The following is a 25574-nucleotide window of genomic DNA, read 5'->3' on the forward strand; positions in this document are numbered from 1 at the left end:
GACTCTATTAAAGTGCACCTATTATGGTTTTGAAACGTGCCTAATTTTGTTTTAGAGGTCTCATACGATAGATTTACATGCATCCAAGATCAAAAAACACTTTAATTTAAATTGCAGCATTACCTGTTTAACAAAACGACTCGTTCAATGATCTGTTCTAAAGGATTCATTCTAAACTCCTCCTTTCAGAGAGCATACGCTGTTCTGATTGGTCAAATGTCCTAGTCTGTTGTGATTGGTCTACCACTGTCAGCGTGTGTCGAAAAGGAAATGCCTACTACCATTACGAGTTTCAACTCCATCTGTTCACGAGCAGCCAATGAAGACCAGAGGCGGGGCTTTTTGTTACAAACCTACGTAGGTTAGTACAGGAAGTAAGTCTGGAATTACTAATGATTCGTTTCAGCTGTTCAGAATCGGTTCCTTCTTTTGGGAGTCAATAACTCCGTTTGTCGCGCGCTTTGTTTTTGAAACTTTGAAGACTTTTTATATTCACAAACAGCGCTATAACACATTACATGAAAGGTAATATTTGAAAAACCATAATAGGTGTACTTTAACTTACCTGAGGTGGTCTGATTGGTTCTGTGAGGACGCGCACTTATAGAGAAGCATTCCTATTGGCTGCAGGTATTACGCAATCAGGAAAGTCAACATTACACAACCACATGCTACGCTTATGTGTGGAAATCACATTTATGTACACTTTCGTAGGCTTTTGAGTGGATAGAGGTAGAAACTCTCTTCTTTTCACCCCAAAAATGTAGCCAGTTTGAACTGGAACAGCATCCCCCCCTTGAAGTTCAGTCCCCTCGCGTCCCCCCCTATTTCCAGCCCTGTTGATGATGATATGAAACCCTCTCTCTAGCGCACATAGTCTCATAACACGGTCTTGCTTTCCGGTTGGTCAATGACTAATTTCTTCTATGTGTACGCAAAAAGTTATGGCACAGTAACTTACTTTTTTCATCACTGACGCCACAGGACAAACCGCGCATTGATTGATACAGTTATTGCAAGCAAGGGACATGCAACAAAATATTACGTGTTATTTACTTTTATTTACTTTAAGACTATCTGTTCCTATACTTTTGCTCACCTACAAATTTGGGTGGTCTGCCACCAAAGGTGCCATGTTTTAAGTTGTTTAACACATCTAGATGTAAATATCAGGAAATGAAAGCTGAAATTCTGATCTATCGTTTCATATTCATCATTTGATCTCAAAACCAAAAGTCTTCAATGTATATCAAAACAATACAATTGGCCTTGCTGTTCCAATACCTTTGGAGGGGACTATATAATGTTAAACTGTGAATGCAGGTTTAGTTGTATTACTTCATGTATTCTTGGCAATTTTAGGTTTTAGTGTAAATAGGGATTCAGTAATGTGCTTTCACTATGTGATACACTAATATTAGTTACTGTGTACTAGATCGCAGACACATGGTGTTTTCACACTGTACTGACAGATCTATGACTGTTGCCTTTTTTGATAGCTAAAGTGGTCAGAGAGCATTCTCGGTAAGAGACACTCAACTGATTCATATTTTATTTTCTATGGCCAATAATGTTTTAATTTGCTAATTTCTCTCTCTCTCTCTCTCTCTCTCTCTCTCTCTCTCGTCTATGTTTGAGGATATGACTGATTCGTGTGTAATAATCAGATGAGACTCTCTTTTCAATGGCATCGCTTTGAGACTAGACAGATGCCGCATGCCCTGTGCCCATAGATGGAGGTAAAAGCAGGCCTAGGATTATCTGCACCTTATATTTAATCTCAGATATTATTACTAACAGAAAGAAACAAGCACAGCTTAGACCTCCACTTGGAAGCACGTGTCAGTGTCAATAATGCAACACAGGGAGCTTGAGCAGTCATGTGTCAGTACTTGTCAATATTTGCTTTTGTGTGTGTGTGTGTGTGTGTGTGTGTGTTTGTTTGTATGCGTGTGTGCATATTCCTCCCAAACTGATTTACAACGTATATTATCAGATCATCACTAGCTCAGTAAGTTTAAAAGCTTTGTCGGCACTTTACTGTTAGACCACTCAAGCATTGCTAACTAAAGGTGAACAATGTACTCAAAACCGCTTATCCTACACAGAGTAGCGGGAGAGCCTGGAGCCTATCCCAGGGAACTCGGGGCATGAGACGAGGGACACCCTGGATGGGGTGCCAACCCATAGCAGGGCACAATTACACATACAATCACACACACATTTTGGAAATGTCACTGAGCCTACAACTTATGTCTTTGGACTGGTGGAGGAAACCAGAGTACCCGGAGGAAACCCCCGAAACACTGGGAGAACATGCAAACTTTGAGCACACACTGTGTGGGCCAGCCAAAATCTTAATTTTTATAATTGAATATATATTTTTTAAATTTATAAATATGGAGACTAATATTATTAAGCTTCATCCTTGTTCCACCTCTAATGTAACCTGCTTGAGCCTTTAGTAGTAGTGAAACATAAAATATTATACTGCATTTGACCAGTAAAATCCCACCAGTAATAACTAAAGAAAACTCTCCATCAACTCGACATTTCTACTATATACTTCAACTTCTCAACTACATTTTCCCTCTCTGTTCACGGAGTGACATCAAATCAACATGGCTGCGCGTGCGTAACATCAGACATAATCAAATGAGAACTTCTTAACTTTAAATGAGTTATGCTGTACATACATGTCTTTTTCTTTAGATCAATCAACATACAGTCATATTCACTTGTTAAATCTAAAACATCGAATACACAGTTAGATATTTGTGGAGGAAAATGTACGTCACTCGTCACAGCGAACTGGCTAGCTTGTTGCTAACAAAAGATGTTTTTTTTCCAATTCACAAGTCAATCGTGCCTAGGTGAAAAACTTCCAACTTGCAAATTAGCACTTGCATGGCAACTTAAACGCAGCATTACAGTCTGACCAAGACACATGGACATCTCTGTTTTAAGGGAACCTGGTGCAGCTAAGGGCTTTTTTTGTTCTGCGTTGGTCAAATCTGAAATGTGGTTTCATTTATTCATCTTGAGTAACCAGTTTACTCTGAGCAGGGTTGCGTTGGATCCAAAACTGGATGCAAGGTGGGACAACGCACCCTAGATGCTATGTCAGTCCATCGCAGCCCACTATGCACACACACCCACACACTCATTCACACCTAGGGGCAATTTAGCATAGCTAATCTGCCTATGTGCATGTTTTTGGACAACCAGAAAACTCCACACAGTTAGTAACCTCCACTCAGTATCAAGCTTAGTGTGTGTTTTCAATTCACATTGCCATATGGTATTCAACTTAACAAAAATGAGCATGTTTGCCTCGGACCTATGGTGTTGGGGGTTCGAATCCCACCTCTGCCCTGTGTGCACGGAATTTGCATGTTCTCCCTGTGCTTTGAGGGTTTCGTCCAGGTACTCCGGTTTCCTCTCCCAGTCCAAAGACATGCAGGCTGATTTCCAAATCCGTAATGTGTGTGCAGCTGTGCCCTGCAGTTGGTTGGCACCCTGTCGAGGGTGTCCCCCACCTTGTGCCCTGAGTTCCCTTGGATAGGCTCCAGGATCCCCTATGACCCTTTGTAGGATGGATGGATGGATGGATGGATGGATGGATGTTTTCCTGTAAAAAGCCAGGAACCTTGGGGTGACTCTTGATGACAGCTTGACCTTTACAGACCACATTTCCACAACTGCACGATCCTGTAGGTTCATTCTGTATAACATCAAGAAAATTAGACCCTATCTCACCGTCCATGCTCTTGTCATCTCAAAACTGGACTACTGCACCTCACTACTCACGGGCCTCCCAGCCAGCTCCATCAAACCCCATCAAACCCCTTCAGATGATTCAGAATGCAGCAGCACGCCTTGTCTTCAACAAGCCAAAAAGAAGCCCATGTCACACCCCTCTTCATTTCCCTCCACTGACTTCCTGTAGCCGCCCATATCAAATTCAAGGCCTTGATGCTCACGTACAAGACCTTGTCTGGAACAACACCCTTCTACCTCAACACTCTCCTGAAGGCTTCTGTTCCCTCACGCAATCTGCAATCGATTAATGACCGACACTTAGTAGTGCCTACTCAGCGTGGCTCAAGGTCCCTTTCTAGAACCTTCAAACTAACTGTCCCTCAGTGGTGGAATGAACTTACAACCTCAATCCGGACCACAGAATCTGTCACTATTTTCTAAAAACAGCTAAAGACCCATCTCTTCCGTGAGCACTTAACTAACTCCTAAAAATGTAAACCCCACATTATTTAAAAACAAAAAACAAGAAAAAAACACCTTACTCAACAATTATACATCTTGCATGGTAGCACTACTTGTATTAAGCGGAGGCTTGATATATCGCTTTGCTTGTATTTCCTCATTTGTAAGCCGCTTTGTATAAAACCGTCTGCTAAATGAATAAATGTAAATGAATGTAAATGTAAAATTCAAAATAATACATATGCATAGTACTTATCACATTGAATGATGAGTACAATTACATTTTAACAGTACAACATGATTTAAGCTGATGACCTGTAGCCTTTGGACTTAATGTCAGAAACAACCAAAGGTCAAAGCCACCTCAGTGAAATGGTAGCGTGTGAGAAATATTAAGCTTCCTGTTATGTGCTCATTCACAGTTATGTCGCATATCCTGGTGCTGTAATCATGGGTGTTCAACAGATATGACACTTGAACATAGTGGAAGGGCCGAACACACACAGTAATATATGAAAGAGCAGAAGTACACAGGCTAACTTGAACAGTACAACAATCAGTGCCTTTTAAAGGCAACAAAAAGTCTCTGCTTGAGAAACTGTAATGCTGCATGACCTGAAATAAGAGTCTTACTGTATAATCTGGCCTCTTGTTCATCTTCATATTTTGCTTCAGAAGGAAGACTCAGTTTCTGAGAACACTTGAATGTTGATACTTAAACACATTCATCATGCTCTCTTTGAGAGTGTGCATATCTGTGTATGCTGCTTATCTATTTGTGCTGACTTTTTCAGCCATCACATTCAGAATTGCAGTGCTGCCTGCCTGTCTGTTGTTCTATTTAGGCTTTATTAATAACAGAATAGCTTGACAGTTGTGGTGGCAGGTTGAGCTCTCACTCTCTTTCTATCCTCAGCAAAGCGATAGTCACACATGGGAATACTCAAGAGTGATCACTGTTCTGCATTTTCCATAGAAAGTGAAATAGAGTGTGAGTGCGTGTGACTGAGCGAGAGGGAGTCTCAGGTTTTCTTTGTCACATACACAATCATACATTGTACAGTGTGCAGTGAAATGTTTGGTTTCCGACTTGATAAACTGTGTGCAAAGCAAGTCAAAAATACAAGAGAAATCTTTAAAGAAAAAAGGTATATATACAGGGGACAGACATGATATACAGATCAGTTCTAAATACTATAAGCTTACAATGGAATATGTTAATTAATGTAAATTTAATCGATTGTATATACGATATACATGATGTATCTATGACAGGTGAAAGCAGGCATGTACTGAGTTGTGCAGAATATAAACAGTGTGATAAATAAATAATGAGAGATAAATCTATGTTCCGACATGATGTACATATAAAGAGTGCAGAGCTACAGTAAGTAGCCATTTAGAGTGCAGTACAACAAAGAAGAAAAAGCTCCTTCTTAAGCCTTTCTGTGTTGGTCTTCAAGCTGCAGTAGCACTTTTCAGACAGCAATACTGAGAAGATGGCATTGTTTGGTTGGCAGAGATCCTTGGCGATCCTCTTAGCATTTGTCTTGTACTTCTTTTTCTGGATGTCCTGCTGGTTTGGAAATACTGGTTTTGGTTTCCAGTATTTGCAGAACCCTGTTTGATGCTGTTCCTGAACAAGGTGGTTATGCTTTTTCAGCATCAGCATGTCAGGATGGGTTTTACGGCACGTAATGGCAGTGATGAATCAGGCTCGGGTGGTTAAGGCTGGCTTTACACTTTACGATATTTGGCCCGATTTTGCTGTTGCAGATATAATTGTACATTGTAAAGGATAATCTTTGTTTGGAAGTTGAGATCGGTGAGCTTAGAATGCGTAATGAGACATGGTCACCGAGGGCTGATTTAGTGCTACAAATTTGTGTTGAGTCACTGTCCACCCACTATGGCAGAACATAGTAGCTATCTTCACTGCTTAATTTGACATGAAGAACACATTTATTGCACAGTCTGTTACAGAATTCTTATTGGGATCATCTCGTACATTGTGACAAGTAATAATTGTAAAAGACTGCTGGAATTGCATAGCATGAAACCGGCGTAAGACTCTGTCCTAATGATCAGGTTTGTGAGTTTAAATCTGAACATCACAAAGCTGCACTGTTGGGTCTTTGGACAAGGCCCTTAATCCCACAACTCCTCAGCTGTATCCTGTCTCAACTGTACAGCGAATAGCATTGATTAGCTTGTTACAGTGGCACCTGTCAAGGGGTGGGATATATTAAGCAGCAAGTGAACAGTCAGTTCTCAAAGTTGATGTGTTGGAAGCAGGAAAAATGGGCAAGGATCTGAGCAACTTTGACAAAGGCAAAATTTTGATGGCTAAATAGTAGGTCTTGTGGGGTGTTCACAGTATGAAGTGGTAAGTACCTACCAAAAGTGGTCCAACCAGTGAACTGGCGACAGGGTCATGAGCCTGATACCACAGCGCAACTTCAGAGGTCTTGTGGAGTCCATGCCTCAATGGGTCAGAGCTCTTATGGTGGCACAAGGGGGACTTACACAGTACTGGGCAGGTGATTTTAATGTTATGGCTGATTTATGTATATTTCTTTGGCTAAAAATGTCAGGCAGTTGCAAACACAAAGTCCTTAATATCTCCGGGTGCAGCCTGAATTTCTGTAGCTGCCTGAGGTGGCACAGACAATGGTGGACTTTCTTCACTATAATCTTTATGTGTGTGGTCCATGGTAAAACTCTGGTGATGTGGACACTATATTTAAAACTCTGTGACCTCTCACTAGGGGCCCTGTTGATGTTGATGAGCTGGTAATGCACCTCCCAAATTCCCCAATCATTCCCTTCATCTTGCTGACTTTCAGGTGGAGATTGTTTTCCTCGAACCAGCATGTCAGGTTATCCACCTCCATTAGGTAAGCTTTCTCATCATTGTTACAGACCAGGCCCACACTACTGTGTTGTGAGCAAACAGAGTGGGAAGTGGCAGTGTAGTCGTGTGTAAAGGATGTACAGCAGGGGGCTCAGAATACAGCCCTGTGCAGGTCCCATGCTTTGGGTCAAGGTTGGAGAGGTGTGTCTGCCAGCTCTAAACACTTAGGTCTGGCCTAACAAGAAGTTCAGAGCTCGGTCACACAGTTAGATGTTTATTCCAAGATCTGCAAGCTTGGTTATGAGCTTGTCAGGGGGCTATGGTGTTAAATGCCAAACTGTAATCATTTCAGAGCTTTCACACATAACATCCTTCCTTGTTGTCCCAGTGAGTTAGAGCAGTATTTTGAATGAAACCTACTATACCCACTAGGATGGTAAGCAAATTGTAGTGGCTCCAGTGTGGCAGGCAGTGACGAGCACATATAGTCTTCAGTTATCCTGTCAAAGCACTTCATTATAGTGTAGTTAATGCAATTGGTCAATATTCCTTTGTGTAGTTTTAGTTTTGACTTTTTGGGGACTGGGGCTATAATTGAGTGTTTTTTGAATGTGAGTATAATGGATTGTGACAGGGGAACACTGAATATGAAGGTAAATACCAACTCTGAGGACATGCCAGAGGACATCCTAACTTTCCCCATCATGAAAATGGCTTTCTGGATGGCAGGTTTGTTCCTTAAAGTGTGTACAGAATATGTTTACCTTTTTTGCTGGAGTAGTGTTTGCACTCACCACTGTTGTCTGTACGTGCGCTCATGCATGTAGGTCTGACAGATGTCCGATATTGGTGTTTTGGTCAGTGCTGTGCTCCATCAATCCATTGATTACTAGCTCTGTGTGGCCTCAGTGAAAATAAACACAAACAAATATCTAAGCATCTAGAGTTACATCCAGAGAGGTTGTACTAAGATGATGTATGTTATTATATTATATGCAATGTGATATAACATGTACAGTAACTATTTTATTAACATATGTATTTTAACCCCTGGGCTCTGTTCTACAATACAGTAGATGTTCCACTGATCCATGCCATCTTTACCGATTTATTAAGTAAAATTATATTATAGGAATACCAGTTTAAATGTGTTTAATATCTCATGTCATTGTCTTAATATTTACAGGACAGGAATTAAAATTAGATTAGTCTATTATATTAGTCCTATTGGCAGGTTTTTGGGAGCTGGGAGGAAACCAGTGAACTCGGAACACAGTGAACACACTCAACAAGGCATAACATGCATAGAAAATCCACACAGAAACTGTTCCAAGCTCAGGCTCGAACAAAGGACCCCAGAGCTGTGACTTTATAATTTCATAATAAATGTTTTATAATTTCACTAGAGAAAGTAGCACGTAAGGTTTTACATCAGAAAAATCAGCTTCTGTTTTCACTGTTCACTGGACCCTCTTTGCATGTTATGTCCTACCATGTTGGTTTCTTTTCGGTCATGGGCAGCATGGTGGCACATTGGGTAGCGTCTCACAGCTTCAGTGTTCCCGGTTTGATCCTGAGCTCAGATTACTGTCTGTGTTGTCCATATGTCCACTCCAGGTTCTTCAGTTTCCTCCCAAAAAAATGCTGGTAGGTGAATTGGCAATGTGAAATTGCCCTTAGGTGTGTATGTGTATGTGCTTGGTGAATGAATGAATTAACTTTGGTCACAGTCCTTATCTGTTTCTGGTTTAGACCAGGGGATAAAAGGCATTTTTCATCAAGAAAAATGATTCAACCATTCCTTAACCAACACTACACACCATGAGTACTATAGAGATGTTCTGCAGTGACTGGTTGCATCTTGTACATCAGTTAAACATGTTGATGTGCCCTCTTTTGATTAAAAATGTTGTGGAATTTGTAGAAACTAGTTTGAGAATCATTGCCTAAGAAACTTAAAAGTGTGTAATGTCACATGCAAACACATTGAGAGCGTCTGTATCTGTATGAAACTGCATGTTTTATTTGAATATCTTGTGGGTTTGAAAAAAAAATTAAGTCTGTTTTCTTAAATATAACCGTTAAAACTGTACTTGCCGAATGTCTGATATTTTCCTCAGTGTCGACAGTAAAAACAATAATGTTGTTGCAAAGAATGTGCTTATAGTGTAAAATAGCAGTATGCTTTCTAAATGTCATATGATGTTATGGCATGAGAGTCAATTATTGTATGCTATGAAAAGGGAGCTGCAGAAACATGACACACTGTGGGCTATTTTTGTCCTCTTCAATTAAAATCTGATCTAACTGTACAATACAATGCAGAGGTTTGTGATACTGTATGTGTATGTGCATGTGTTTATCAGCAGGCAGCTTTGAGAATGAGGAGAGAGTGTTTCGAGAGCGTATGCGACCCAGGAAAAGGCAGGGAGCGGTGCGGAGGAGAGTGCATCAGGTCAATGGCCACAAGTTCATGGCCACCTACCTGAGACAACCCACCTATTGCTCACACTGCCGCGAATTCATCTGGTGAGTGTACACATCTGCACAGATTCTGGGGTGGTAATAGAGGCAAGCTAGCTTTGTGAGAATCAGATTTGTTTGCAAGGAGATACAGACACAATAGAGAATGTGCTTGTGTGACAGAGTGAGGTGGAGCAGGTGTGTACACAAGTTCACCATATTCCAGCTTACAACTCTGAGGTTGTTTGCACAAGACACTGCATTCCCATCTGCATTCAACATCTTTATGGTTGGATTACCTTTAGAACTTGTTGCGAATAAGTCACAAATCATCACAGACACGAGCTACACTATAGTAGGTGTTTGTTGAATGTATCTAGTGTGCTTCCACATTTCTAGAGGAGATTTGGGTAACATTTAGGTTGCCTTAAGTAACATTATTTACTACATTAATTAACAAACCATGAACCTCAGCATTAATAAACCTAAAGTAATGTTAACAACGTAACAGAATAAGTTAACACATATTAACTGATGTTTGTTTAAGCATCTGCATTCACTAATGTTTATACAATCCATGACTAAAAGTAAGCCCACATAAATTAACACTATAAAGTGATGATAACTTACTGAACTCAGGTTTCCAGGTGTGTGTGTGTGTGTATATGATACATGATACAGTGCCCCTATAGCAGAAAGGGTTAAGGGCCTTGCTCAAGGGCCCAACAGTGGCAGCGCCGGGGCTGGAACCCTGACCTTCTGATCAGTAACCCAGAGCCTTAACACTCACTCACTCTCTCTCTCTCTCATGCACATATTTTTTATATATATTCATGGATACACAAAAAGCACTGAATTAAACTACAGTCCTAAATTAATAATAAAAACTCACTTTCACTGCACCGTGTGGTTTCTGTTACTCGCTGTCTTTAGGAATATTATTTTACTTTAGTTTAAGTTTATTAGTTTACTTTTGATCATAATGTTTTAAGTAGACGTTGCAGATCTTACTCGCGCTACACTCTGTATCATAGCGTCTATACTGCGCGTGATCAGCAATGCAGCCTCATTACTAACACATCACTTCCGTTATAATAAACGACAGAATTTACACTGCAAGTGTGCAAATACAACATATAATGGCAATAAACTTAAGTTAAACTAAACCTTTTAAGCAGCTTGCACCATGCCCCTTACACACAGTGGAGCATTTTGGATACAAACATAAGTTTGTCCTTGTGCATCAGTTTGATTTCCATGGTGTTTAATATAAAATGTTCCCCTGCCTTAGAGGACTTGGAGGTTACGCACTTTCTTCCTCAGTCACGTGAAGATTGTTGGGAATAAAATCTAACACTGACAGAAAGTAAACTGAAGAAAGTCATTGTCAGTGACTCTGTCTGCTAATGCTAGCGTGCGTATGACGTCATGCGCCGTCGCCTAGGAAGCAGCTTATACTTCCAGTTAGTAACACACTAGACGGTAGAGTGCACAGTGCATAGTGTAAGTGTATAATACGTCATTTGGGACACAACTTTAGTATTTACTCTCCGGAGCGTGTTTTCGGAATAGAACATGATGAGTAAATCTCCCCGTGCCATGCACAGACCAACTAATTGATAATGAGATTCGTTGACAACAATTTTCATAATCGATTATTATCGATTTTATCGATTAATTGTTGCAGCTCTAATTACAATAAAACGTCTCGTTATTACGAGAAAACATTTCCTTTTTATAAGAATATATTTAGTTAAGAATGTTTTGTTATTATGAGAAAACGTTGCTTTTATGAGAGAACATTTTGTTATTACGAGAGAAATTTCCTAATTGCGATAAAATGTCTCGTTACTGTGAAAGGACATTTCATTGCTACAAGAAAACAGGGTAAAAGCATCTTTTTTACTACAAAATAAAAACTACGATAAACGACATCTTTAATTTAATCCTGTATTATTGATAGTCTCTGAGCGACTGTACATATTACATTCGATCATTTTGTGTGCGCTGCCCACTTTTTTATTATTAATTAATTAATTAATTATTTTTGCAAACCGTCTCGTCAAATTTGTGCCCAGTTTGGAAGTACGTTTATGGTTTTTGAACCGCGTGTCCAAAATTTAAGAGCCAAGCATCTGTAAATTCCCCGGGTCGAGACGAGTTGCGCCTAATTTAGATTTTCCCTGGGATTTCGGAAAAACAGTTTTTGTTTGTTCGCTACTTTTCTTACAAATTTTGTCCAGTCCTTACCAAATGTGGCACACATCATCTTCAGACTAAGCCTCACAAAGTTATCGAAAGTATTTTGAACATTCCAAACGGTTTGTCCATACCGGGCCGACGAATTGGTGAAACCACCAAACAGGAAGGGTGGCTGTATCTCAGAAACAACATAGCACGCTGACGCAAAACTTGGTGACTTGGCGACTTCAGGACCATGACCTGAGGCCATCCGACAAATTCTGTGACAGCGCCACCTTCTGGTCAAAAGTTACAATAACATGATAAAAATGCTTACATCTAGCTGCTGTTTTTTGCTCCTCCTCCTCCAAATTTTGCTCAAATCTCACATAAAAAGGAACTCTGATATTAAAAACCAATCTCCCATAACAGACTGGCAAATGTGTGAAACTACAAATCATTCTTGAATCCCTTTGCCTGTAGTCATGGCGCTGCTTTCCTGTGATTGCTTATGCAACAATTGTGATTGTGCAGCTCACTGAGTCTGGGTGCTCGGCCCCCAGCTTTTTATTATTATTATTATTATTCAAGTTATGCTTTTTTCACACTGACGTGCTGATTATCGTTAGCTACTGTAGAAATATAGGCACGTCTAGTGTAAAAAGCGTGTAAAAGAAAAGAAAAAGCCTGTAAAGAACACACACACACACACGTGTGTGTGTGTGTGTGTGAGTGTGTGTGTGTGTATATATATGTGTATATATATATATATCAGTATATTGCATTATATATTTTGCTTTGCACGTATAAGCAGGAATGCACAGCAAGATGTGGATTGCAATAGAAAGATAAAGTTTGTAATAAAGTTTTGTGGGTTTTTTTGTGAGTCATGGTTCAAACGAGCATTGTTTTTGAAATGATTTTTAACAGCCTCAGATGTTTTAGCGCCCCATCACCAGCCGGAGACAGAGGTTCTGCCAATGGGATGTGGTTTAATAGCATTTTTAAAAGCTTCACGTCTAGAGAAAGTCATCGTACGCGATGGTGTAGTCGGTGACGTTGGGAAGCCCAGAAATCACGCAGCAACTCAACGCACTGCGGAAGATATTCATGTCCTGGACGTGGAACCTGCAGGAAATCATGTTTATTTTGTCACGTTTATGACATGCGTTATGCTTTACATCGCCACTGTAACACATTTAGCCTGGGGTCCTGGTTTACTACACAGAATAATGACATGAATAATAAAATTCAACCACAGTGCTGCTGAGTTCTAGATCGTGATTGGGTCAGAAGGTGTTGATTAGTTCTCTATAACAGCAGCTCTGACAGTGGCGCTCTCATTCTAATACGTTATCATTTCTATAGTTACAGCTCGTTTATACACACCACATAAACATTAAAAAGAAAGTCCGTTAACATTATGGAAGGAGTCTCCAGTGTCGGTGCTTTGTAACAGTCTGGACAGAGGAGTTTGTGCTTTGCGGTTTCATTAATAAGTTCAAATTTAAGAAGAATAAATGATTCAGGACGTGCTGTTTATATTAAAATAGTCTACCTTGGGGTGGACACCACCTTGTCTTCGATTTATTTTATTTATTTATTTTTTAAATAACAGCACACCATGTCATGTTTTCTACCTCACTTAACACCATGAGTTTAGGATTTCAAGGAAATTTTGATATCCTGGTACCGATATATAACTTAACTTCAGAACGGCAGATTTCTGGACCTGACACTATACATCTCGTACCAGTCATTGCTCTCTTCGTCGTAGTACTCGCAGTTGCATGTGGTGCCTTCACTGCTGTAGCCGCCAACCACGTACAAGCGGCCGTCCATCACCTGGAAGAAGAAGAAGAAGAAAGCATGGTGTAGAGGTACACGACTAATTTCATTACTTCATTCCAGTGCTTGGAGTTAGGAAGTCTGACGAGTCCGGCCTCTGCAAAAGATACAATAAATTAGTTAGTCATGTGTTGTTTGATGCGTTACCTCGACGCCAAAGTTGCTTCGTTTGTAAAACATGGAGGCAAGCATTCTCCAGGAGTTGGTACGAGGGTTGTAGGCTTCAACGCTCCGCAGGTGGTGGGCTCCATCAAAACCCCCGATCTGTAAAACCATACATCTTATTTCGATCGATGTACATTAATAAAGGAACACAAACTGTGCTAATAGAAACACGCCTCCTTCCCATCCTTTACAGAGCGATTACAGAAACTTCACTGACTTTCAGTGCTGTAAGTTCTTACTGCAAACACTTGATTGTTAAGAGCGATGACGCTCACGCCACTTCTTTGGATGCGCATCGGTTCGATTTGTGTCCACTGATTGTAACAAGGGTTGAAACACTCGGCTGTGAAAAGGCAGTCGTTTCCGTTGTATCCTCCGCAGATGTAGATCTAAACGAACCCAAAAACAAGGTAGTTCCCTCAGGGACTGTAACATTTTAAATACTGTTTATTTTTTTATTTAATTGGTGCAATCATGTTTGGAGCAGCTCTGAGAACTCGACTGGTCTAGAAGATACGAAGGACTGACTTGTACCTTGTATTGTACCCACTGATACATTCAAGTCCACCATGAAGCTAACTGCAGGTCATGTTTATCTACAGCGATGTGTGTTAACTGGCCTTCAGGTGAACACTAATTGGTTGGTGATATGTGTCTGTAAAACTATAACTCGGTGGTAAAGATCATTGGAAGTGTGTGCATTTCACTCTTACCTTACCCAGTAAGGTCGTCGCACTGGCGTCACTTCGTACCTCGTGCATGGATGGGATGAGGCTCCACTGGTTAGTGCTTGGCTGATAACGTTCAGCCGTGTTAAGCCACTCTTCGCCATCGAAGCCTCCCATCGCGTAGATGTATCCATCCAGCATGGCCACACTCACAAAGCAGCGGCGAAAGTGCATGGGCGCCACCTCGTTCCAGGTTCCGTCGAGGGGATTGAACTTGCTCGCCGTGTTGAAGGACTCCTTTATATCGACGCCACCGACGACGTACACAAAACCATCCAGGAACACTGTGCCATGAAAGGCTCGAGCTCTTTCTTCTCTGCTGGAGATGCACATCCAGCTGTCCATCCTCGAGTTGTAGGTTTCTACAACGTTTGTAGGAGATGCGCCGCCGAAGCCGCTGATGGCGAACAAGATGGAATACGGGAGCCGTGGACGGGCAAACGGATCCGGGCATCCGGTGTTGTGTCCAACCCTGTTAATGTAGAACATGGTCTTCATGGTGCGGGTGATGATGGGCTGACACTCCAAGGAGCTGCTGACCAGTGGGTGTGTCTTGATATTCTCCAGGAAGTATTCTTGATCTATCAGAGCCAGTCGCACCTGATCACACAGCACAGAAAGTGGAATAGAGCAAAAATGTGGACTGTTATTGGATGATATGATTTTCCCTCAGTTCTCTCTGTTTTAGATCAAACGTTGTCTAAATCGGCACAACAGCACTAAATCGCTCACATTATGCTTTCTAATCTTGGCTCATGACCAAAGAATCTTTTTTACGATGTGCGTAAACCCAGCTTAACCAAACTCGGACCTGTCACAGAGTAATTAGAGAAACGGTCAGGATCCTCCAAGTGAGTGTACTGGAGCTCACCTTCAACAGCAGGTTCGCGATGTGCCGCATTCGGACGTCGGGTTCGTGCGCGATCCACTTGATTATAGCTTGGAATGCTGTTTTCTCCTGTTTGACATTCAGCTCATCCCTCTCTAGGATGCCGCCGAGCTGCTCCATGTTCAGCTCCAGGAACTTACTGAACGGTGACCGAACAACGTCCTCGAAGTGATGCAACGTGTAGGCGTAGGCCTGATCCTGCAGCTCGCTGAAAGAGTGAGTGTCGGCGTACTGCCAAATCCCTAAGCAGTTTTCCGGGCTGAGATGTGCCTTCAGGAAGTCGTAGCAGACGTGAACAAGGTCTCGCATGAGCAGGTAATTGGCCATGACCAGCACAGCCTGCACGTTGTCAGTGGTGACTCGAATGTCCTGATTATAGATGTAGTGGATTATAAGCTCCATGATGTCTGGAGATACATTCGTGAAGGTGTACACCGTCTGATCCGAGCTGCTCCATCTCCTGAACAGGTCATTGGAATATCAGGACAAGGAAACATATTAGGAACAACAGTTTGCTCTATAGTCTAGAAATCACGAATTGGAATCCTGATGATGATGATGATGATGATGTGAAAGATGTAGTTTGAGAGAGTTTAAATGGAAGGCGTGTCTCTGGTCTGTCAATCAGAGTAGCCGATCAAGTGTGTTCGCTCAGGTACAGTACAAACACGTCAAGATGATGTACAGTGGTGTCGATGATGGTATTAGCGACCAATTAAAGAGGATCTGTGTATTTACAAATACTGTACGTCAGCGAATTATTGTAATCTCAGTGCATCATGAGTTGCTATGGTGATGATGTGAAAGATTTACTGAATTTCCTGTCTAGTTATGAACTGGTTTTATTTTACTCTACTTATTAGCTACTGTATTATATCTTTTTTTATTACACAATTTTCTCTTTTTAGACACATCATTTCATCCTTCACTCATCTGCTATATAATTTTGCCCATTAGCTAACAATTTTAAGAATAAATGTGTTTGGGTTTTTCTTCCTTTTACCTGAAATACGGGCAGCGCGCAAAGAGGATGATCTTGTGGGCCTTGAATTCCACCTCGTCCACTCTGAAGACCACGTCGCATAGCTCCTCCTTCAACCGCATCTCATTCAGCACACCCCACAGTGTCATGTCTTCACTCATCTCTTTTTCAGAACTCGTATCTGATCAGTCCGAGCTGTAATTTTCTTCATAGAAATTGGTGATGATGAGCGTTCACACAGGGCTGTTTTTTAAAGACCAGAACTTCTAGAATTCCAGCATCACGGAATTCCAGCATTCATAGAACCAGCTCAGGCCATAGTGAAGTCTCTCAGAATCAACGGTAGCTTCTCTTATTTATTTATTTATTTATTATTGAGGGACATTGTTTTTATTATTATTATTATTATTATTATTATTATTGCTGTACTTTTTATTTATCTGAGAGAAGCCTGTGAAATAAACCCTCTGCTTTACATCACTAAGCTGTGGCCTTAAACTACATGACCTACATGATTTCATGATTAGTGTTTAATTTAAGTTGCCCAACATCAAACACAGTATATTATAATGACATTGATATTATAATAAACCTGGAAGCATCGCATTCACCTGGCTGAATATAATACACAACTTTACATATTTAATTTTTCTAATTTTTACTTGTAAAAAAAAAAGAAAGAAAGATAAAGAATTCTCATTGTTTTAACATACAGCACACCATGCTGCAATCAGTCTTAACTCTTGAAATGCAAAATAACTAAACAAAAATAATAAAGAAATGTTATATACAACTATAGAAATGCGTTACTTATAGTACCTATTGTAAAATACTTATATAATATGTAATCTGATATATGTGTACTATATATAAATATAAATATAAACTTTGAGCATCCAAAAGATGGAAAAAATGAATTAAATTTGATATATACTGTACATACTGGACATTGTGGGATTACATTTTATTAATTGATGGTATGAACATTATTTAATGTACATGTTAATTATTTGGCTTATGTTGTAAGTGTTATTTACTTTGTTAACATTGATTATGGTTTATTAATGCTAAAGGTCATGGTTTGTTCATGCTTAATAAGGTGTTAAATAATGCCAGTTAAGGGAACCTTAATGTAAATCATAAATGAGATCGGTGTTTAAGAAGATAATGCTCCCAGAATTGAGGGGTTTTACTGGAGATAATATGCACTATTCATACACATGCACTCATACAATACACACACATACAAAACCACACACAAACATGAAATAAGGATTAAATATTTCTTGTACATAGGCATGGCTGTAAAATCTCATATGTAGAAGTAACTCAGCTATTGTGGTAGCTAAGGTTCTGTGCTAGCGAATGGCAAGTTTGTGGGTTATCTAATGCCACAGTGAGTAAATGTGAGTGTGTATGATGTGAGACTTTAATTGTGTGTACCTGCTTTTGTTTACAAAAGAAACTCATTTAGGCACCCATTTTATTTTGTACAAATGTTATTATAGATATTCTTTGAGCGCTGCATTATTGGTATTATTAATATTTCCAAACATTCCTTTTCTAACAGAAAATTAGTCAGTAACGTCAGTAAAGAAAACAACATATTACATAAAAGACCACTTTTCAGACAAATAAACATAATGAACGCTGCTGGGTTTTGTATGCAATTTTTTTTTTTTTTTTTGAAATTGTGAAAGTTTCCAGAAAAACTGTGGCAGATTCTCCAAGATGCACCATGAACTGTACCAGCTAATTTTCTTATAAAATTGCACAAATTGTTATTGAGACTACCGATGTCACAACAAATATTGAGTTTGTTTCATTTACTACTGTTCTCTGCTCTTTATAGTATTTGTAAGTAAGTTTAAACATTTAATTTAATCATTTTTGAAGTCTTCTTTGTATTACAGCATTTTTTTTGCATGTGACTTTTGCACAGTACTGCATATAAAATGACAGCATTTTTTCTCTTTCTTTGCACACAGGGGTGTTCTTGGAAAGCAGGGGTATCAGTGTCAAGGTAAAACCCTATATTCGCTACCCATTTATTTCCAGAACCCACTGGATTAAAAATAAATAAATAAATAAATAAATAAATAAATAAATAAAGTCTGTGTCTACAGTGAGCTGGCTGTGCTCTCTCTCTGTTATTCTGGTTAGTGTGCACATGTGTGGTCCACAAACGGTGTCATGAGCTTATCATTACCAAGTGTGCAGGACTCAAGAAACAGGAGGACACAGCTGAGGAGGTAAGAAACAGTAACTGCAGTTGATCCATGATATTTGAAACCTTAATGCAGATGTTAAATGCTAAAATATTGAAATAAAGTTGGATAAAGTATGCATACCCCATGCAGAATCTGCTAAATCTTAATACTGTTAACAAAATAAGAGGAATCATAAAAATCCCATGTTGTTGTTTATTTAGTTCTGTCCTGAATAATCTATTTCACATAACAGATGTTTACATATAGTCCACAAGACAAGTTAATAACTAAATTAATTTTTTTTTAAATTACCCCATTCAAAAGTTTACATACGCTTGATTCTTAATACTGTGTGTTGTTACCTGGATGATCCACGACTGTTTTTTTGTGTTGTGATAGTTGTTCATGAGTCCCTTGTTAGTCCTGAGCAGTTAATCTGCCCACTGTTCTTCAGAAAAATCTTCCAGGCCCTGCACATTCTTTGCTTTTCTAGAATATTCTGCATATTTGACCCCTTTCCAACAGCGGCTATATGATGTTGAGAGACTCGTACACAACTATTACATAAGGTGCAAACATTCACTGATGCTAAACTTTTGAACATGATGATCGGCGTAAATTGTTATTATTTTATTTAAAGATCTTTTTTTTAAATTTAGTTCTGCCTTAGGGCGCACAGTGGCTTAGTGGTTAGCACGTTCGCCTCATACCTCCAGGGTCGGGGATTCGATTCCCACCATGGCCCTGTGTGTGCGGAGTTTGCATGTTCTCCCCATGCTGTGGGGGTTTCCTCCGGGTACTCCGGTTTCCTCCCCCAGTCCAAAGGCATGCATGGTAGGGTATGTATGAATGGATGTGTGAATGTGTATGTGATTGTGTCCCGTGATGGATTGGCACCCTGTCCAGGGTGTACCACGCCTTGTGCCCCATGCTCCCTGGGATAGGCTCCAGGTTTCCCCATGACCCTGAAAAGGATAAGAGGTATAGAATATGGATGGATGGATGGATAGTTCTGCCTTCCAGGCGCTAAATAAGATACTTACATGTCTCCCAGAAGACAAAATACTAACAATTTACACCGATCATCCTGTTCAAAAGTTTACATCCCCCTGGATCATGTTGCCTTCTTGAGCATCAGCGAATGTTTGCACTTTTTGTAATAGTTGTGTACAAGTCCCTCAGTTGTCCTCAGTGTGAAAAGATGGACCTCAAAATCATATAGTCACTGTTGGAAAGTGGTCAAATATGCAGAAGATGCTGGAAAAGTAAAGAATGTGTAGGACCTGAAGGATTTTTCTGAAGAACAGTTGGCAGTTTAACTGCTCAGGACTAACAGTGGACTCATGAACAACTATCACAAAGCATGAGGTAACAGTAAACAGTATTTAAGAATCAAGCAAATGTAAACTTTTGAACTGGTTCATTTGTGTAAATTCAGTGTAAATTGTGTCTTGTGGACTATATGTAAACATCTGTTATGTGAAATAGCTTATTCAGGACAGCACTAAATAAACAACAATATTTTGATGATTCAATTTTGATGATCCCTCTTATTTTGTTAACAGTATTAAGATTGAGCAGATTCTGCAAGGGGTATGCAAACTTTTGGGCACAACTGTATGGAAAATTTACAGACATACTGTATGAGACATGAGGCACTTAGATAAGAGTCAGTGTAGTATGAGTAAGAGTAAGTTTTCCTATCTGATGCGCAGTGGTGGTGTGTGCTTGGTCTCCCCCTGCAGGTGGGCTCTCAGCGCTTCAGTGTGAACATGCCCCACAAATTCAGCATTCACAACTACAAAGTGCCCACATTTTGTGACCACTGCGGCTCGTTACTGTGGGGTCTGATGAGGCAAGGACTGCAGTGCAAAGGTGAGCCAACAACCAACGCAGCCTCACACGTTCAAAATTGTAACAACAACAACAACAACAACAATAATAATAATAATAATAATAATAATAATAATAATAATGATAATAATAAAGATAAGGTTGGGATTAGGGGCGATGTTAATGATCCTAGCTTTGCTTGCTATTTCATTTGTATGAAAATGAAACCATATAATTTGTTCAAAAGTGTTCACATTCCTCATCAGCTCAGGTTGTGACAATGTGACTGAAATGCTAGAGCTCTGCAGAAGGTTCTGCAAACATGCACACATGTACACACTAAAATGCATTAAAGAGTACAGAATGCCTTAAGAGTCAGAGATCAATAATCAAGACTTTTTTAAATGATTGAGTTATTATTTAGCTGAAATACGTGTATATGAATATCACTTTCAAAATGTTTTGCTTCATTTTTCGAAGTTATTATGTTGCCATATGAAATGGTAACATGTAAATTTATAATAGGGTTGTTTTTATTTGTTAACATTTACCGCCTGATGGAATTAGTACAGTTCTCTGTATTTATATTTATATTTTTCCATGGGGTGTAGAGTGTACCGAGGTTAGGGTCTAATGGCTGTAGTTCAGTGTTATATGCCTTTTAATCATTATATAAATGCATTAATCCATTCATATTCATAATGAATAATCTTGTTTGAGAAATATTTGGCAAAACTGTGTCTGATACTGTAATACAGTATATACCTTTTTTGTCCATCTCTCTCTCCCTCTTTCTCTCTCTCTCTCTCTCTCTCTCTCTCTGCAGTGTGTAAGATGAATGTACACAGACGCTGTGAAAGCAATGTAGCCCCAAACTGCGGCGTCAATGCGCGGGGCATTGCTAAAGTGCTGTCTGACCTCGGAGTGACGCCTGATAAAATCTCCAGCAGTGTACAGAGGAGGAAAAAGGCAAGAGGACGATTAGAGGGAATTCTGCTCTCCAAATGGGCATGATGAGGAAATTGCAGTATTTAACTGCAGTCAAAATTTAACCCCTTAAACCACTTAAAATCTTGGCTCTGTGCACTTATTCAATACTTCTACTACTGTATTACTACTACTGATACTACTATAATACTACTACTATACCACTATTATACCACTTCTACTACTACTACTATACTGCTACTACTACTATACTGCTACTATACTACTACTATACTGCTACTAATGCTATACTACTACTACTACTATACTGCTACTAATACTATACTACTACTACTATACTGCTGCTATACTGCTACTTATACTACTACTATACTGCTACTAATACTATACTACTACTATACTGCTACTAATACTATACTACTACTACTATACTACTACTATACTGCTGCTATACTGCTACTTATACTACTACTATACTGCTACTAATACTATACTACTACTATACTGCTATTAATACTATACTACTACTACTATACTGCTACTCATACTATACTACTACTACTATACTGCTACTAATACTATACTACTATTACTACTACTATACTGCTTCTAATACTAAACTACCACTACTACTATACTGCTGCTAATACTATACTACTACTACTACTATACTGCTACTCATACTATACTACTACTACTATACTACTACTATACTGCTAATAATACTATACTACTACTACTATACTGCTACTCATACTATACTACTACTACTATACTACTACTACTATACTACTACTATACTGCTACTAATACTATACTACTATTACTACTACTATACTGCTTCTAATACTAAACTACCACTACTACTAATACTACTATACTCCTAATAATACTATACTACTACCACTATACTGCTGCTAATACTATACTACTACTATTACTATCCTGCTAGTCATACTATACTACTACTACTACTACTACTATATTACTACTGCTACTACTACTACTACTACTAATAATAATCATCATCATCATCATCTTTATTTAGTACTTATTTAATAATTTAAATGTATAAAACACAGTTTAAAGGGGAAGTAAGAAAAGTTCAAAAAGATTTTTAAAAAATCAATCAGTAGAAAATAACACACAAATATACCATAATATTTAAATACAACTTTAAAAGATGTAGAGTTTATCATTCAGAAATTATTATGAATTATTTAGTAACTACACTGAAACCATCAGGATATCTGTTCTGGGTGTTTAAGAAGTTAATCATTAACCTGAGGTTAATCATTAATCAAACACACTGAAGATTCTCTTATACTATGAGAGGCAGGAATAAGAAAATAGCACAGGTCCCTGAAAATATGATAACTCCTACTGCACCATGAATTTACCTTCATGAGGTTAAGGTGAAATTTTGTGCAGGACAGATTTTATTCATCACTCATTTGTCATTTTCTTGTGTAGCAGTTGCTCAGCTGTTAGCTGAGCTCTGCTGTGTCCTGCGTTATGCTGTTTTGCTCTGCCTCTGCAGTGAATTAGACACTGCGTTCATTACTGAAAGCCCAGTTCATATTACTCCTTTTCCTTTTATTGTTGTTGTGATACAGTCACGATAATATAAATAAAATGTGCTTGATAAGAACCTTGCAAAAGTCGTCTAATATCACATCTTTCACTCACATTAATGCTGATTGTACTATGTGCCATACAGATTAGTCAAGGTGCAGAACCTCAGCCTCTGCCAATATCTCCACAAACAGAGGAGGATCGCTCCAAATCGGCTCCAACTTCACCTTGTGACCAGGGTATGCACACACTCGCCATCTGTCAACTTTGTAACCGAGTCCACGAATCCAGACCTTTGTAAAGCTCTGCTTAATATTTCACCTAGTATAAACGCTATTTAAAAGCTAATGAGATTTTGGTTTAAAAAAAAAAAAAAAGAAAGAAAAAAAAAGAAGAAGCTGCAGGTCAATAATAACTGCATTAGCTCATGTTGAAATGAAATGTTTAAAATAACGTACAGAGCTGTATAGCCTTATACTCTGTACTTGAGAATTAATTGTGTTTGAGAAGTGCTCCTCTCTGCATACAGACATAAAGGACCTGGAGAACATCAGGAAAGCGCTGTCTTTTGATCACCGCGGGGAGGAGCTGAAAGCAAAGCCAGCTTCATCCCCGAGTGAGAGCCGCTCGGAGGAGGAGGGCCGAGAGAATGGGGAAGTGAAGACACTGCAGTCTAAAAGAATGAGCCTGGAGGACTTCAACTTCATCAAAGTGCTTGGCAAGGGCAGCTTTGGCAAGGTGAAGCACCCGAAAAACCGACTGTCTGTTACTAGGACATCTGTTTTCTAGATGTTTTCTTTTGAGTGTTGAGTGTTTAGTTTGCAGCTTCTGCATTTTATATCAAAATGTTAATTATAGTGCTTAAGCAAGTGGGACAAAATCCAATCCAGACATGTAGCCTGTAGACAAGCTGAGAGCCTTAGAAGTGCTAAAACATGACCAAAAAGCAAGTGCCAGTTAGTTGTAGGATAAACTGAGTGATCCATCAAGGTTAGAGCAAATTTCTAGTGTTCATCTGTGTTACAAATGCTGGAATCATTCAAATTTAAGAAGGCTTACTTGCAATAATAATAGCAGTACACAGTAAGAACAATAATTCTAGTAACATATGTAATGGAAAGGAACACACATTATCAATCAATTTACAAATGGGTAGCAAGGCATATATTGATGAGCATGAGAGGAAGCTGATGATGTACAGGTGCTCTGCGAAGTCTTTAGCCATTTCCTGATAATCTGCAGAGCGAATTAAGGAGTCATTTATTTCACCATCACTTGTGCAAGTCAAAAGCATTTTACTGCCATGCAGTGGTGTAATCACAGACTGCAGTGAACTGATAAATGAATTTATATAAAACTGACTGCAAAAGATATCTTATTTAGTGATCTCCTTTCTCTAAGCCTTCCCCATTTGGTGCTTGCTGGTATCCAGGTGCAAATGTTGGTTTGTTTGATTATTTAGTGATCTCAATATTATCAAGGTTATTGCGGTATTATTCAGGTGAGTGCAATAAACATAGATCTGGTGAAAATGAACCCTCCAGATCTGCTCCTTTACCTAAGAACAAAAATATTAACAAAAGGCTTGACTAAACAAATATGTTTTAAGCCTAGAATTAAACACTGAGACTGTGTCTGAGTCCCAAACACTAATTGGAAGGCCGTTCCATAACTGTGGGCTTTGTAAGAGAAGGCTCTGCCTCCTGATGTAGCCTTCACAATTCGAGGTACCAACAAACAGCCTGCACCTTTTGATCGAAGTAGGCATGGCAGATCATAAAATACCAGAAGTTTGCTCAGGTACAGTGGCGCGAGACCATTCAGTGCTTCATAGGTCAATAGTAGTATTTTATAATCAATGCAAAATTTGATATGGAACCACTGCAGTGTGGATAAGATAGGGGTAATATGCTCATATCTTCTAGAACACACTCTTCTATTGTACGGGGTCTCGCTGTTGCATTCAGGACTAGTTGGAGCTTGTTTATGCACCTACTGTAACATCCAGACAGTAAGGCATTACAATAGTCCAACCTAGAGGTAACAAAAGCATGAACCAGTATTTCTTCATCGTTTAGTGACATTATATTTCTTATCTTAGCAATATTTCTGAGATGAAAGAAGGCTATCCTAGTAATATTATCTACATGAGCTTCAAATGAAAGACTAGAGGTCTTTAACTGCTGCACATGACGAAACAGAAAGGCCAACCAGAGTTGCTAGGTACTGTAAAGAGAAATCTTCCTTCTAGCTGCATGTAGTCCTAATACAAGTACTTCTGTCTTGTCAGAATTAAAATAGAAGGAAGTTAACAAGCATTTAGCATTTAGCTGGTGTCTCTCATCTCTCAGCTTTTGCTGAAACTTTTTTCCACACCAAAATTGGCAAACCATGTCTTCATGGACCTCGCTTTGTGTGCAGGGGGCATTGTCATGATGGAACAGGTTTGGGCCCCTTAGCTCTAGTGAAGGGAAGTTGTAATGGTACAGCATACAAAGACATCCTATACAGGTGGCTGTGGCTCAGGTAGTAGAGCGGGTTGTCCACTAATTGTAGGGTTGGTGGTTCGATTCCCGGCCCACGTGACTCCACACACCGAAGTGTTCTTGGGCAAGACACTGAACCCCAAGTTGCTCCCGATGGCAAGTAAGCGCCTTGCAGGCAGCTCTGTTAC

General features: G+C 39.4%; 2 protein-coding genes across 6 annotated transcripts in view; one reads left to right on the forward strand and one right to left on the reverse strand.

The window, feature by feature from the left end:
- prkceb (protein kinase C, epsilon b) overlaps positions 1-25574 on the forward strand; it is a 125946-nt gene that overhangs the window by 55585 nt on the left and 44787 nt on the right. The window contains exons 3-9 of one of the 2 annotated variants that reach the window (XM_053620820.1): positions 9445-9607; positions 18323-18357; positions 18498-18586; positions 20290-20419; positions 21204-21346; positions 23046-23139; positions 23430-23638. In XM_053620820.1, coding sequence (XP_053476795.1) covers positions 9445-9607; positions 18323-18357; positions 18498-18586; positions 20290-20419; positions 21204-21346; positions 23046-23139; positions 23430-23638 — 863 coding nt within the window. The remainder of the gene's footprint in view (positions 1-9444; positions 9608-18322; positions 18358-18497; positions 18587-20289; positions 20420-21203; positions 21347-23045; positions 23140-23429; positions 23639-25574) is intronic. The other variant, XM_053620821.1, reaches the window with a different exon arrangement.
- LOC128605416 (kelch-like protein 10) lies at positions 7155-16968 on the reverse strand. Of its 4 annotated transcripts, none has more exons than XM_053620823.1 (7): positions 16356-16968; positions 15335-15812; positions 14449-15063; positions 13975-14124; positions 13718-13834; positions 13476-13567; positions 7155-7982 (listed from the first exon to the last, which is right to left on the reverse strand). In XM_053620823.1, the coding sequence occupies exons 1-7, from the start codon at positions 16493-16495 to the stop codon at positions 7937-7939; spliced, it is 1638 nt and encodes a 545-aa protein (XP_053476798.1). In that variant the 5' UTR covers positions 16496-16968; the 3' UTR covers positions 7155-7936. The 4 variants fall into 4 exon arrangements, with proteins under 4 accessions (XP_053476798.1, XP_053476797.1, XP_053476799.1 ...); XM_053620822.1 differs by lacking the exon at positions 7155-7982 and adding an exon at positions 12695-12850; XM_053620824.1 differs by lacking the exons at positions 7155-7982; positions 13975-14124 and adding an exon at positions 12695-12850.

Source organism: Ictalurus furcatus, chromosome 3, assembly GCF_023375685.1.
Source record: "Ictalurus furcatus strain D&B chromosome 3, Billie_1.0, whole genome shotgun sequence".
Classification (NCBI taxonomy): Eukaryota; Metazoa; Chordata; class Actinopteri; order Siluriformes; family Ictaluridae; genus Ictalurus; species Ictalurus furcatus.

Excerpts from the sequence above, each read along its gene's own strand:
- LOC128605416 (XM_053620822.1), bottom strand. The coding sequence starts at position 16,495 with ATGAGTGAAGACATGACACTGTGGGGTGTGCTGAATGAGATGCGGTTG. Across the intron at positions 13,835-13,974 it reads TTAACAATCAAGTGTTTGCA|ATCGGGGGTTTTGATGGAGC; the intron begins GTAAGAACTTAC and ends ATGGTTTTACAG. Across the intron at positions 13,568-13,717 it reads GAAGCAACTTTGGCGTCGAG|GTGATGGACGGCCGCTTGTA; the intron begins GTAACGCATCAA and ends TTCTTCTTCCAG.